The sequence below is a fragment of the Phoca vitulina genome, unplaced genomic scaffold, assembly GCF_004348235.1.
Source record: "Phoca vitulina isolate PV1807 unplaced genomic scaffold, GSC_HSeal_1.0 scaffold64, whole genome shotgun sequence".
Taxonomy (NCBI): domain Eukaryota; kingdom Metazoa; phylum Chordata; class Mammalia; order Carnivora; family Phocidae; genus Phoca; species Phoca vitulina.
The window spans coordinates 9,153,004-9,166,366 of NW_022589767.1; the positions used below are offsets into that span (position 1 = coordinate 9,153,004).

At 35.4% G+C, this 13,363-nt stretch overlaps 1 protein-coding gene across 2 annotated transcripts; it reads left to right on the forward strand.

Moving 5' to 3' along the window:
• The first annotated feature begins 4,606 nt into the window (after positions 1-4,606).
• On the forward strand, positions 4,607-12,265 carry IAPP (islet amyloid polypeptide). 2 transcript variants are annotated; one of them, XM_032391761.1, is made up of 4 exons: positions 4,607-4,643; positions 6,540-6,735; positions 7,068-7,162; positions 11,779-12,265. In XM_032391761.1, exons 3-4 carry the CDS (start codon positions 7,083-7,085, stop codon positions 11,966-11,968), a joined length of 270 nt encoding a protein of 89 aa, XP_032247652.1. In that variant the 5' UTR covers positions 4,607-4,643; positions 6,540-6,735; positions 7,068-7,082; the 3' UTR covers positions 11,969-12,265. The 2 variants fall into 2 exon arrangements, with proteins under 2 accessions (XP_032247652.1, XP_032247653.1); XM_032391762.1 differs by lacking the exons at positions 4,607-4,643; positions 6,540-6,735 and having other exon boundaries at positions 7,066-7,162; positions 11,779-12,129.
• The last annotated feature ends 1,098 nt before the right edge of the window (positions 12,266-13,363 follow it).

Consider the following 13,363-nt stretch of genomic DNA (forward strand, 5'->3'; position numbering starts at 1 on the left):
TCTGTTTTTTTGGAATAGTTTGAGAATAGGTATTAACTCTTGGTAGACTTCACCAGTGAGGCTATCTGGTCCTGGACTTGTGTTTATTGGGAGTTTTTTGATTACTGATTCAATTTCATTGCTGTTATTGGTCTATTCAAATTTTCTATTTTTTTCCTTATTTATATATGGTAACTTATATGCTTCTGGGAATTTATCTATTTCTTCTAGGTTGTCCAATTTGTTGGCTTATAATTTTTCATAATATTCTCTTACAATTGTTTGTATTTCTGTGGTGTTGGTTGTGATTTCTCCTCTTTCATTTGTGATTTTATTTATTTGAATCCTCTCTCTCATCCTCTCTGTCTCTTTTTTTAATGAATCTGGCTAGAGTTTTATCAATTTTATTGATCTTTTTTAAAGAACCAGCTCCTGGCTTCATTGATCTGTTCTATTGTTTTTTTAGTTTCTATATCATTTATTTCTGCTCTAATCTTTCTTATTTCCCCTTCTGCTGCTTCAGCATTTTGTTTGTTCTTCTTTTTCTCGTTCCTTTAGGTGTAAGGTTAGGGTATTTATTTGAGATTTTTCTTGCTTCTTGAGATAGACCTATATTGCTATAAACTTCCCTCTTAGAATAACTTTAACTGCACCAAAAGATTTTGGACTATTGTGTTTTCATTTTCATATGGCTCCATGTATTTTTTGACTTCCTCTTCAATTTCTTGATTGACCCATTCGTTGTTTATTAGCATGTTATTTAACCTCCATGTATTTGTGTTCTTTCCAGATTTTTTCTTGTGCTTGATTTCTAGTTTTACGGTGTTGTTGTCAGAAAAGATGCATGATATGATTTCAATCTTTTTGAATTTGTTGAGATTTGTTTTGTGGCTAACATGTGATCTATTCTAGAGAATGTTCCATGTTCACTTGAAAAGAATGGTATCCCACTGTTTTAGGATGGAATGTTCCAAATATATCTGTTACATGCATCTCGTCCAATGTGTCATTTAAAGCCTCTGTTTACTTGTTGATTTTTTGTTTGGATGATCTATTCATTGATGTAAGTGAGGTGTTAAAGTCCCCTACTATCATTGTATTACCATCAATTGCTTCCTTTATGTTTGTTAATAACTGCTTTATGTATTTTGGTGTTCCCATGTTGGGTACATAAATATTTACAATTATAACTTCTTTTTGGATTGTACCCTTTATGATTATGTAGTGTCCTTCTTTATCTCTTGTTTCAGTATTTGTTTTGAAGTCAATTTTGTCTAATATAAGTATTGCTCCCCTGGCTTTCTTTTTCACTTCCATTTGCATGATAAATGTTTTAATATCCCTTCGCTTTCAATCTGCATGTATCTTTAGGTCTGAAATTAGTTTCTTGTAGGCAGCATATAGATGGGTCTTGCTTTTTTATCCATTCTGTCACCCTAGTCTTTTGACTAGAGAGTTTAATCCATTTATATTCAAGGTAATTATTGATAGCTATGTACTTATTGCTATTTTATGACTTCTTTTATGGTTGTGTTTGTAATTCTCTGTTCCTTTTTTCTCTTGCTCTCATCTCTCATGTTTTGCTGGCTTTCTTTAGTGATATACTTAGGTTCCTTTATTTTTTGCGTATCTATTAACACTTTTTTATTTGTCTTTACCATTTGGTTTCTATATAACATCTTATGCATGTAACAGTCTATATTACGTTGATGGTCACTTAAGTTTGAACGCACTAAAGTTTTACTTTTCTCTCCCCCACCCCATGTTTTAGGTATATAGTATCATATCGTCATCTTTTTATTTTGTGACTCCCTTGACTGATTTTTATAGATATTGTTGCTTTTGTGCTTCTGACTTTTCTTACTCCTACTTATGGTCTTTCCTTTCCACTCAAAGAATCCCCTTTAACATTTCTTGTAAGTCTGGTTTATCAGTGATAAATTCCTTGAACTTTTGTTTGGGAAACTCTTTAGCTCTCCTTCCATTCTAAATGATGGCCTTGCTGGATAGAGTATTCTTGACTGCAGGTTTTTTCCTTTCAGCACTTTGAATATATCATGCCAATCCCTTCTGAACGGCAATGCTTCTGCTGAAAAATTAACTGAGAGCCTTATGGGGTTTTTCTTGCATGTAACTGTTTTCTTTTCTCTTGCTGCTTTAAAAATTCTTTCCTTTTTTTTTTTTTTAAGATTTTAATTATTTATTTGACAGAGAGAGCCCAAGCAGCGGGGAACGGCAGAGGCAGAGGGAGAAGCAGGCCCCCCGCTGTGTAGGGAGCCTGATGTGGGGCTCAATCCCAGGACCCCGGGATCGTGACCTGAGCTGAAGGCAGCTACTTAGCCGACTGAGCCCCCTAGGCACCCCCAAAAATTCTTTCTTTATTACTACTCTTTTTGCCATTTTAATTGCTATGTGTCTTGGTGTGGGCCTCCTTAAGTTGATTTTGTTGGGGGCTCTCTATGACTATTGGATCTGGATTTCTGTTTTCTTCCCTAGATTCAAGAAGTTTTCAGTTATTATTCCTTCAAATAAAATTCTGCCCCCTTTTCTCTCTTTTCTCCTTCTGGGATCTCTATAATGCAAATGTTATTATGCTTGATGGTGTCACTGAGTTCCCTTAATCTAGTCTAACTTTTTATTAATCTTTTTTCCTTCTCTTGTTCAGCATGATTGCTTTCTATTACTCTGCTCTCCAGGTCACTTATCCATTCTTCTCCTTCCTCTTGTCTACTATTTGTTCCTGCTAGTATATTTTTATTTCAGTTATTGAGATCTTCATCACTTATTGGCTCTTCTTTACATTTTCTGTCTCTTTGTTGAGGGTATCACTGAGGTCCTCCACTCTTCTCAAGTTCAGTGAGTATTTTTATGACCATGACTTTGAATTCTTTAGCAGGCATATTGCTTATCTCTATTTTGTTTAGCTCTCTTGCTGTGATTTTGTCCTGTCCTTTCATTCAGAATATATTCTTCTATCTCTTCATTCTGTCTAACTCTCTGTTGCTATGTGTTCAGAAAGTCAGCTATGTCTCCTATTCTTGAAAGTAGTGGCTTTATAAAGAAGAGGTCTTATAGTGCCCTGTAGTGCAACGTCCCCTGCTCACCAGAACCTGTAGCTTCCTATGTGTGTTGTGTGCACCCTACTGTTGTGGCTGAGCTGCATTTGCTTTCAGTCCAGTCATCTGCAATGGCTCTCTTTGCCTGTACTGGTCCAGGGTTTGGTTCCTGTGTTATTAATGGGCCAGTCTTAGGCCACCTTGGGCATGAGTTCAGCTAGACCAGGCCTTTGACAGACCTGTGGTCCCATCAAAGTACAGGGCACTCCCCTTGTGCTGTCCCCTAAGAAGCTTTTGTTGGTGGGTGGGACCTAAGATCAGACCAGATGTCTGCCCTCAGCCTACTGCTGGGACTGCAATCAAACTGGTGTGTTTATTTTCCCCTCTTCCCAGGGTAGGGGGAACTTTGTGGTGGTACTAGCAGTTTGCACACTGTCAGGGCGGTTTGCACACTGCCACACTTGTGGAACCACTGAGGATGGACTCCTGCAGAGGGCAGGTTGGAGAGAGTGGTCTGCCAAAGAGCGTGGGGGCAGGGTACGTGGTATTAGAAAGTTTTGCACAAGTCTGCTGTGGGAGGAGACCTGGTGCTGCTTTGGAGAGCTGCAGAGGCTAAGTTGGGTGGAGCGAGTCTATATAAGAGCACGGAGGCAGGACATGTTGTTAGCAAGCTAGGTGGAGAGTATTCATGCTGCACTGTTTCCCACAGGTGTCCGTGTAACTAGACTGGGTGGTGGAGGAGGGAAATGGCACCTACCAGCTCTTTTGTTCTTGGAAAAGTCTCCCAAAGATCCCTGCCCCTTCTGCACATGCTGTTTGGTTAGTAAATAAATCTCCTTCCCATATACTGCAGGCATTTTTCAAACTACTGCTTCTATGCTATATCTCAGCAGGACTGTTTGTTATGCTGTCTCTTTAAAGGCAGGGACTCAGTTTCCTATCACCCTCTAGCTCTCCCAGAGCCAACCAGCTGTGTGTTAAGCCCTGCTGACTGTAAAAACTCATGATGTTAAGCCCCTGTGGTTTTTAAAGCCAAATATTATGGGGATTTGTCTTCCCTGAGTGGGTTCTCCTTGCCTACAGTGCCTGGTGTGGGGTCTGTTCCTCTCCATTCTCTGTGCTTGCAGAGCCCCTCCCTCCTGAGGACAGTCCCATGGGTCAGCTTAGTTCTGAACCGAGTCCCTGCCCTTCCTATCATTTTTGATGTGGCCTCGTCTTTATGTTCAGTTGTGGAGAGTCAGTTCTGCCAGTCTTCAGGTCATTTTCTGGGTTATTTACACTGATGTGGGTATTATGTAGGTGTATCCATAGAATGAGGTGAATTTAGGATCCTCCTACTCCCAGAAGTCCCCAAGATAGTTTTAAAACTGTGTAGCAACAACAAAAAAAAAGTTCACATAAAAATCAGCTATAAACTATTACTATTTTTATGTTTTCTATTTTTATGTGCAAATATTGCTTATATTGTGCATAGTTCAGGCATTGAATATAGACATTTTTGTATCATATTCTATCTCTCTAAAAAATTATATTTTCTTTATTCATCTGTCAACAGACACTTAGGTTGTTTCCCTACATTGGTTATTGTGAATATGCTGCAATGAACAAGTGAGTACAGATATCTCTTCAAGGTAATAATTTTGTTTTCTTTGGATAAATACCCAGAAGTGAGATTGCTGGATCATATGGTAGTTCCGGTTTTAGTTTCTCAAGGAACCTCCATATTGTTTTCCATTGTGACTGAAATAATTTACATTTCTACGAACATTGTGCAAGCGTTCCAACATGGGGTAATTTGAGCATCAGAAAAAGGGGATCAAAATACATATATGCTAAAATATATAGGTTCACAATGAGAATCCCCCCCAAAATTCTTTGGTCATTTTTGGAGGATGCTAGAGAACCAACTCATTACTATGTGCAGAAAACTGGTAAGTAAAGGGAAAGAATAAAGCATATATCTTGCCTTTCCTTTAAAACTGTGCCTCAAGGTAGCCAAATAGTTAATGAGGAATGTTCTCCTTTACTGGAGAATTTCAGCTAATAAATGTAGAGGAAATAATAGAATCAGACTCTCACTTGTAGCCTACAATAAAACAATGATTCTAGGCAATGGTTGCTAAAACCAGTGACTGAAGGGCTAATGGAGAACTCAGAATGGACAATGTGGCTGACAAAATCTGACCTCACTGATCAATCTTAACACCACAAAAGAGATTCAGCCAGATGTTGTGATGGAACAGGAAAGAAACAGCAGATTCTTACCTGAATGAAATCAAGCCATTAAACCGAACAACCAGTATAGAGGAAAAAAAGAGTTAGGAAAATAAATAAATATGTAGGTTAAAAGCAGGTATTTTGGTTTAAATGAACACTAGAGCATAAATCAGAAAAACTAAACTTTGGTTCAGGATTTCAACATGAACTAGATGTGTAATGTTGGACAAGTTATTTAATACTCTGGGCTTCTGTATCATCTGTAAATCATTGTATATACTTTGTTAAATACATTAATTATCTTCTTATAGGAAGTCATCATTCTTCAAAATCATTTGATTTTATGGTTTTTTTCCTTTTGGAATATCAGTAAATTTTACAGAAATATAAAATTGCAGAATCAGTGGATAATTAGAATAAGTATTGGAAAAAAAAGTTTTTTTCTTTCTTTCTGAAATTTTTACTAAACACCCTCAAACTGTATTACTAAGCTTTAAGGAAGTATATGAACTCAGTGAACTTAATTTTTTTATATGGAGAACTTCCTTCTTTTTTAGACTACATAGATATGCATGTTTTCACTAGCATTTGGAATTTCTTTTACTTTCTATATATGACATTAAATTGTCATAACTTAGAATATTAACTTAAATGTAACTTAGAAATACAAGAAAAAAGAACAATATGGAGAAAATAAAAAGTAACAAATTAAATTTATTTTTTCAAAATAATTGCAGTGTTTCTACGCAATGATAGAAAAAGCAAAAATTTCTTAATTACATAGATATGTGTCTATTTAAATGCTGACAAATGAATTTGGGGATTGAAAATTATATTTTGCTTCCTTTAATCTTCCATCCCCCACTTCATATAAATAGCTTTTGATTTCTCTCTCTCTCTTTTTTTTTTTTTAGTGTGCTTTTTTATGTACCTTACCCTCATAGTTTAAACTACTACTGAATGTTCATGGAATTAAGCCATTGGGGTCATTTGGCTTTAGCTTCCTCATTAAATTCTTCAATGTCCCTGGCTTCAGTCTTTGCATATAAACACATTTGTTATTCTTAATCACTTCCTTTTATCAATCCCTTACTAGAGCATACTGCTTAATCTTTGAAAATCCACACTTGTATTTTACAAAAATGGAAAATTCAGACTTCTGCTGTGTGTGACACACCATTAACTGCACAAAGACACTCTGTATCTGCTATGTTAGTATTTACTGATGTGTTAATGTAATAACGACCCATCTGCTTCTGCTGTCTGTGAGGTACTTTCTATCTATAGGGATGGAAATTAATGACAGTCTCTCTGAGATGCCTGATGTCAGAGCTGGGAAAGGTGTGAAGCATATATAAGAGCTGGATTACTCATTGGCAAGTGGGGGACAAATACTCTAGTGGATGCAAGCTTGGGATTGTTCATGAAGCTTTCTTACCATTAGAGACATTCTCTGATTTTGCTGACACTGAAACATTAAAAGGTAAAGAGTTTCCTGTTTATGGGAAAATATTATTTGTTTAGGGAAGAGTAGATTTGGGATTAAACATATGGCTTATTTCAAAGAAAGGCTAAAGGGATAAAATGGTATAATAACAACTTTCCAGACTGTTTAGAGAGGGAAATTGGGAAAGTGAAAATTTTAAAATATTTGAAAATTGTTTGAGCAGTATCAAGCGACTATATCAATAAAATTACTATCTTTGGAGATTATGTTTAAAAAGAGATTTTTTTTAGAGTAGGTTCTAGTCTCAAATTCCATCAATCAGAGCTATAAAAAATTTCTTGATTTCAATGCTGAATTATTCTTTTCAGAAAATTTGAGAAGCAATGTGCCTCCTGAAGCTGCCGGTAGTTCTCATTGTAATCTCAGTTGCATTAAACCATATGAAAGCTACTCCTATTAAAAGGTTAGTATCTTAAAAATCTTGTTTTCTTTTGTAAAATGTGGGAAAATTAGAATTAAAAACTGCTGTATAATTAACAGCCCTTATGCCAATAGATGCATCTTTCTGACGGAATTTCTGACAGACAGGCATGGATAGTTCCAGTTTTGTCAAGAAATATGCTCTTGGAATCTAGAGGGGCAAAACCAGAATACAAAGCAGGAAAAGCCAAAGGGTAGTAATTTCCACTATATTAACCTGATTCTCAAATAAACTAGAGAAACTTAAAACATATATTCTATATCAGGTGGGATTTTATTGTATATTTACATAGTTTTTTTTTGTCTTAAGAGGGCTCTGGCAATATCCAAAACTATTACATCTCCGTCTGGAAATTGAAATACATAGAAATAATCAGGGAGCAAATTAAAATTTTTAAGAACTAGTTTAAAAGCCATTTGCTCCTAGGGGATTCTTTCTATATTGTTAACTGTTCTATTAATGAAATAGAATTATTAAAAAATATGTTCTTCATGAAATTACTTCTGAGCTGATCTAAATGTAAATTTATACTTCTTAAAAATGTTTTCAATAGGTAGCATGTGCATCAGAATTTCCTAAGAAGGCTCATTTCAAAACGTGTCATGTCATTTAAGTGGTAATTTTAAGGAAGTCTAAAAACTTGTCAGGTGAAAATGTTAGCAGTAATTACAACTTTCAAGGGGAAAGAACTGTAATTCTCCATTTATTTAAAAGATTCTCAAGTCCAAATTCATGCATATGTCGTAAACAATATAATTGAGGATTTGTTTGTGCCTAAATCAGTTTGACTCCTTATAGTCTTGTAGGACTGAACTTACACACTCTTTAAGACCGAGTAGTATTAAGGTTACTTTTGAAAAGAGTTTGCTTTGGGGCGCCTGGGTGGCTCAGTCATTAAGTGTCTGCCTTTGGCTCAGGTCATGATCCCAGGGTCCTGGGATCGAACCCCGCATCGGGCTCCCTGCTCAGTGGGAAGCCTGCTTCTCCCTCTCCCACTCCCCCTGCTTGTGTTCCTGCTCTCGCTATCTCTCTCTGTCAAATAAATAAAATAATAAAAAAAACAAGAAAAGAAAAGAGTTTGCTTCAGGTCACATTAAAACTTTTCTTGTAGAATTATTAGTGTCTTGTCTATTTTCCTTTGAGGTGTTTTTTTGTTGAGGTGGCAGTCTGTGGTGATATGCAAAGGGTTCTACAACACCCACGTGTAATAAATAACAAGAATCCTCAGATTTCTTTTGTCCTTTCAGGCTTATTGAATTTACAGGATGTTCTCAGAATTAACTCTAATTTTCAGTTGGATTTTTGTGGGTAAAAATAAGTGAAACTGACATGAAGTTTCTGATAAGCCAGCAGAATAATAGAATAACAGGAAAATAGCAGTATTACCTAGTATTTCTGTCTATATCTTGATTTTTTTTTCTTTCATTAGATATAGACATTTGATAAGCACATTTATCCAGTATGTCTTTATGGATATGAGTTTATTATGAGGTGAACTTCACTCATTAATAAAATAGTACATAACATTATTTATTTTCAAGTTATTTTCATGTTAGTCTCACAATCTCTTAATTTGAATCTTTATTAAAAATACTTCCAAAGCATTCTTCAAATTACTCTTTAATGAATTTCCAGAAACCAGTACGTCTGATCATTTTTTTTAAAGGGGGAGAATTTATCATCCTGAGCTGTTCAACCATGTAATATTCTATACATCTCATAAAAAGCTGTGAAAGCTTATGTAGAAAATGACTCAAATCTCACACACTTTTAAAAGACAAAGCTGATATAAGTTTATCAATGTCATTTTTCTTATAAAATTTAATCACCTCATTTGAGATCTTTTTTAACTTCTATGTCTGTATGAGATGAGATTTAGAGGAAACAAAATGACTTTACAAACCATCCCAAAAAATATTTTATACTCTTGACTGAGGCAAAAGGATTACACACTTGCCCACCAACTTTTAAACACTCAGTAAATTTCTGCCTAGCAGATAATCAGAGGTTAACCAGCAGTATAATTACTTCCACAAATGAATATTGAGAACTGGAGCAGGGATACAGTTTAAAACTGTTTTTAAAAATCCTTGAGGGGCACCCGGGTGGCACAGTCGGTTCTTCCGCTCAGGTCGTGGTCTCAGAGTCATGAGATCAAGCCCCTCAACAGGCTTGGTCCTCAGCACAGAGTCTGCTTGAGATTCTCTCTTCCTCTCCCTCTGCCTCTCCCGCTCATGCTCTCTGTCTAAAATAAATCTTTAAAAGCCCTTGAAACTGAGATGTTTTTAGAGAGAGATAATATAAGAGTGATTCTTCAGTCTATAGTCATCACTGTTTAAACTCTTAAAGTTAGGAATTTGTGCATGTGTGTAGGTGGTCAATGGATTTGAACTAGCGTCTGTCACTAGATGTTAGGCAGGGCTTGTCTGCCCAAGTAGTTAAAGAGAAAGAAAAAATGCCTGAAAGTAGGGGTGTGATGCCTTTTACTAACCATTTCAGCCATCTTTTTCTATCTTAATGATAGTTTGGGAAAGAATCTTGTACATACTGACATTATATTTACAAGAAAAGTCTTGTTTGGGAAAGCAGTTTCATAATAATGAAACAAATCAACATAGAAGCTCTTAATATTTCTTATAAGTGGAATGATGGCTCTTCTAGCTAACTCAAATAAGATATCATTTTAGTTGGAATAATTTTAAGTATTGTTACAGACCTTGAGACCAATTATCAAAGTACTACTCAGACATTTAACACATAGATTAGAGACCACGACCTGAGCGGAAGAACCGACATGGTCTTATTATTTCCTTTATTGCTTTAAACTTATTATTTTGAAGTGTTTGGGTCAAATTCTAATTTCTGCTTTTTTCAAGAAAAGCTTATTCTCTTTTAGAATTAAATGATTTATGAATTATTGGTTTAATTCTTAAAAAGCATTAAGTCATTCTTTGGAAATGTACATTGGCCATGCTTACTACACATGCAAAGAGAAATAAGTAAATAAATAATATGACTAATATTGACATATTAAACCAGGTAATTAGGTCCCAAAGTGGGTTTCCTTGCCTGAATAATAGGTTTTCAGCATACACTTATATTCAACAATACCAAGTTTACCTGATGCCATAAGAATTTTCTATATTTGGAAGAATATATGAGTGTAAAAACCCTAAAGATTTAAATGAGATTTAAAAACACTTACTCTTAGGCTATCCCTATAGAGAGATATAGACAATGAAGTATTCCCCATACAAAACAAACACATTGAGATCAAATCTATTGCATTTTGCCCCAAATTATGTATAACAACTTGCTTCTGAATGTAGCTTCATATCTATATCTCTTTCCCAATTTACACTTATCCTAAGTTTTACTAATATTTCAATTTCCATGGAGCTGAAAGCTAAAACATTTCCCTAGTTTTCCTAATCATCTGCAAAAAAGGGAAGCATGTTATTATTCTGTATCCATTTCTAATACCATTTTGAGAGCACACTGGAACAATGGGTGGTACAAAAATATAGAGTTGACATAAATTCTGAAATATAGAATTTATATATATATATATATAGCTTATATATATATAGAAACAAGAGTTAACATTCAAACGAATTACTTAAACATAGTGATAATTTCTGACTTACCTGGAATATTATTATGCAATTGTTCCAGATTGCTGAAAGAATACAGTGAATAGTAATACTATTAACATAAAAGTCTTTTGTTTTTAACATTCAACATAGTCCTATCATTAAAATTGTTAAAAAGAACCAAACAGGCAGAAGAAAGATAGTAATGCTCATGTATTTATGCTGAGTAATAGAACTCCCAATCTACAACAGTGAAAGTGCATGAACCAGTGATAAATTTGATTCCCCTTGAGCATTAGTAGTACCTGGCGTTTCTCTCTTAACACCCCTGATTTAATGATCTCAGGGAACTTAACAAAAATATCTTACACTGCTTAATTTTCATTGGAAAGTTGTGGGAAATAAATACATATATATTTAATTCCACATATTCCAGATTACATATAAATTTTATATTCTAAATCCTCTTTATATATTGGGAACTAGATTTATCAAGATTTAGAAGAATAAAAGAAGATTTCAAAGAATGTAAGACAAAGACACGCTTTTTTATTATTATTACTATCTGGAATAAATGCTGAAGTTTCCAAGGATCATAATGAGAAATTCAACATTGACTATAATGGATGTTTTGTTATATGATGTCCCAGACAAAAATTGCTTCTGCTGCATCTTCAAGGTGTCAAAAAATCTTGGTCATCCAGACGTTTCCAAACCAAAACGTTGAGTTACTTACTTGAAAATGTTTCCTTTAGTTTTCATCAATATGGGATATCTGTTGTCCTATAGAAGTATGGGTTAGCCTGGTGATGGGTATTAAAGAGGGCATGTATTGAATGGAGCACTGGGTGTTACACACAAACAATGAATCATGGAACGCTACATCAAAAACTAATGATGTAAGGTATGGTGATTAACATAACATAATAAAAATTAAAAAAAAAAAAGGAGTATCCAATCCTGAGTTTAAGGCTCTAACTTTCCTTATTTGTTCCATGTCACCAGTCACCAGATGGAAAAGCGGAAATGCAACACTGCCACATGTGCAACTCAACGCTTGGCAAATTTCTTAGTTCGTTCCAGCAACAATCTTGGTGCCATTCTCTCGCCTACCAATGTGGGATCCAATACATATGGCAAGAGGAGCACAGCTGAGATTTTAAACGGGGGACCATCCAATTACTTACCCCTTTAGAGGTCAATGTATCTCTACAGTTCTTATTGTTTCATGTATAAATATCCTAGTGACTTCCTGTGTAATTTAACGTTAGCATGAACATGAGTTTTTATGTCCCATGTTTATTGCCAGTACATATAAATTGTCATGGTAAGAATTGTTTTAAATTTAATGCTAATTAAGATCCCATAATAAAAAAGTCAATGTCTTTAAAATGAAGTGTTCTTGCTATCAATTTTTATTTTAAAAACATATTAAAAAGTCATTCTTTTGCCTGTATCTTTATGACCTGAGTTTGAGAACAAAGGAGAAAATGCGGGGCACCTGGGTGGCTCAGTCATTAAGCGTCTGCCTTCGGCTCAGGTCATGATCCCAGGGTCCTGGCATCAAGCCCGCATCAGGCTGTTCATGTCTTCTGCCCACTTCTTGATTGGATCATTTGTTCTTTGGGTGTTGAGTTTGGTAAGTTCTTTATAGATTTGGGATACTAGCCCTTTATCTGATATGTCATTTGCAAATATCTTCTCCCATTCTGTTGGTTGTCTTTTGGTTTTGTTGACTGTTTCTTTTGCTGTGCAAAAGCTTTTTATCCTGATGAAGTCCCAATAGTTCATTTTTGCCCTTGCTTCCCTTGCCTTTGGTGATGTTTCTAGGAAGAAGTTCCTGAGGCTGAGGTCGAAGAGGTTGCTGCCTGTGTTCTCCTTTAGGATTTTGATGGACTCCTGTCTCACATTGAGGTCTTTCAACCATTTTGAGTCTATTTTTGTGTGTGGTTTAAGGAAATGGTCCAGTTTCATTCTCCTGCATATGGCTGTCCAATTTCCCCAACACCATTTGTTGAAGAGACTGTCTTTTTTCCATTAGACATTCCTTCTTGCTTTGTCGAAGATTAGTTGACCATACAGTTGAGAGTCCATTTCTGGGCTCTCTATTCTGTTCCATTGATCTATGTGTCTGTTTTTGTGCCAGTACCATACTGTTTTGATGATGACAGCTTTGTAATAGAGCTGGAAGTCCGGAATTGTGATGCCGCCAGCTTTGCTTTTCTTTTTCAACATTCCTCTGGCTATTCAGGGTCTTTTCTGGTTCCATACAAATTTTAGGATTATTTGTTTCATTTCCTTGAAAAAAGCTGATGGTATTTTGATAGGGATTGCATTAAATGTGTAGGTTGCTCTAGGTAGCATTGACATCTTCACAATATTTGTTCTTCCAATCCATGAGCATGGAACATTTTTCCATTTCTTTGTGTCTTCCTCAATTTCTTTCATGAGTATTTTATAGTTTTCTGAGTATAGATTATTTGCCTCTTTGGTTAGATTTATTCCTAGGTATCTTATGGTTTTGGGTGCAATTGTAAATGGGATCGATGAAATAGAAACCAAAAGAACAGTAGAACAGATCAACGAAACT

Bases quoted from the DNA above. Each gene is read 5' to 3' on its own strand.
- IAPP (XM_032391761.1), top strand. From the start codon at position 7,083: ATGTGCCTCCTGAAGCTGCCGGTAGTTCTCATTGTAATCTCAGTTGCA. The intron at 7,163-11,778 runs GTTAGTATCTTA...CCATGTCACCAG, and splicing joins AAAGCTACTCCTATTAAAAG to TCACCAGATGGAAAAGCGGA.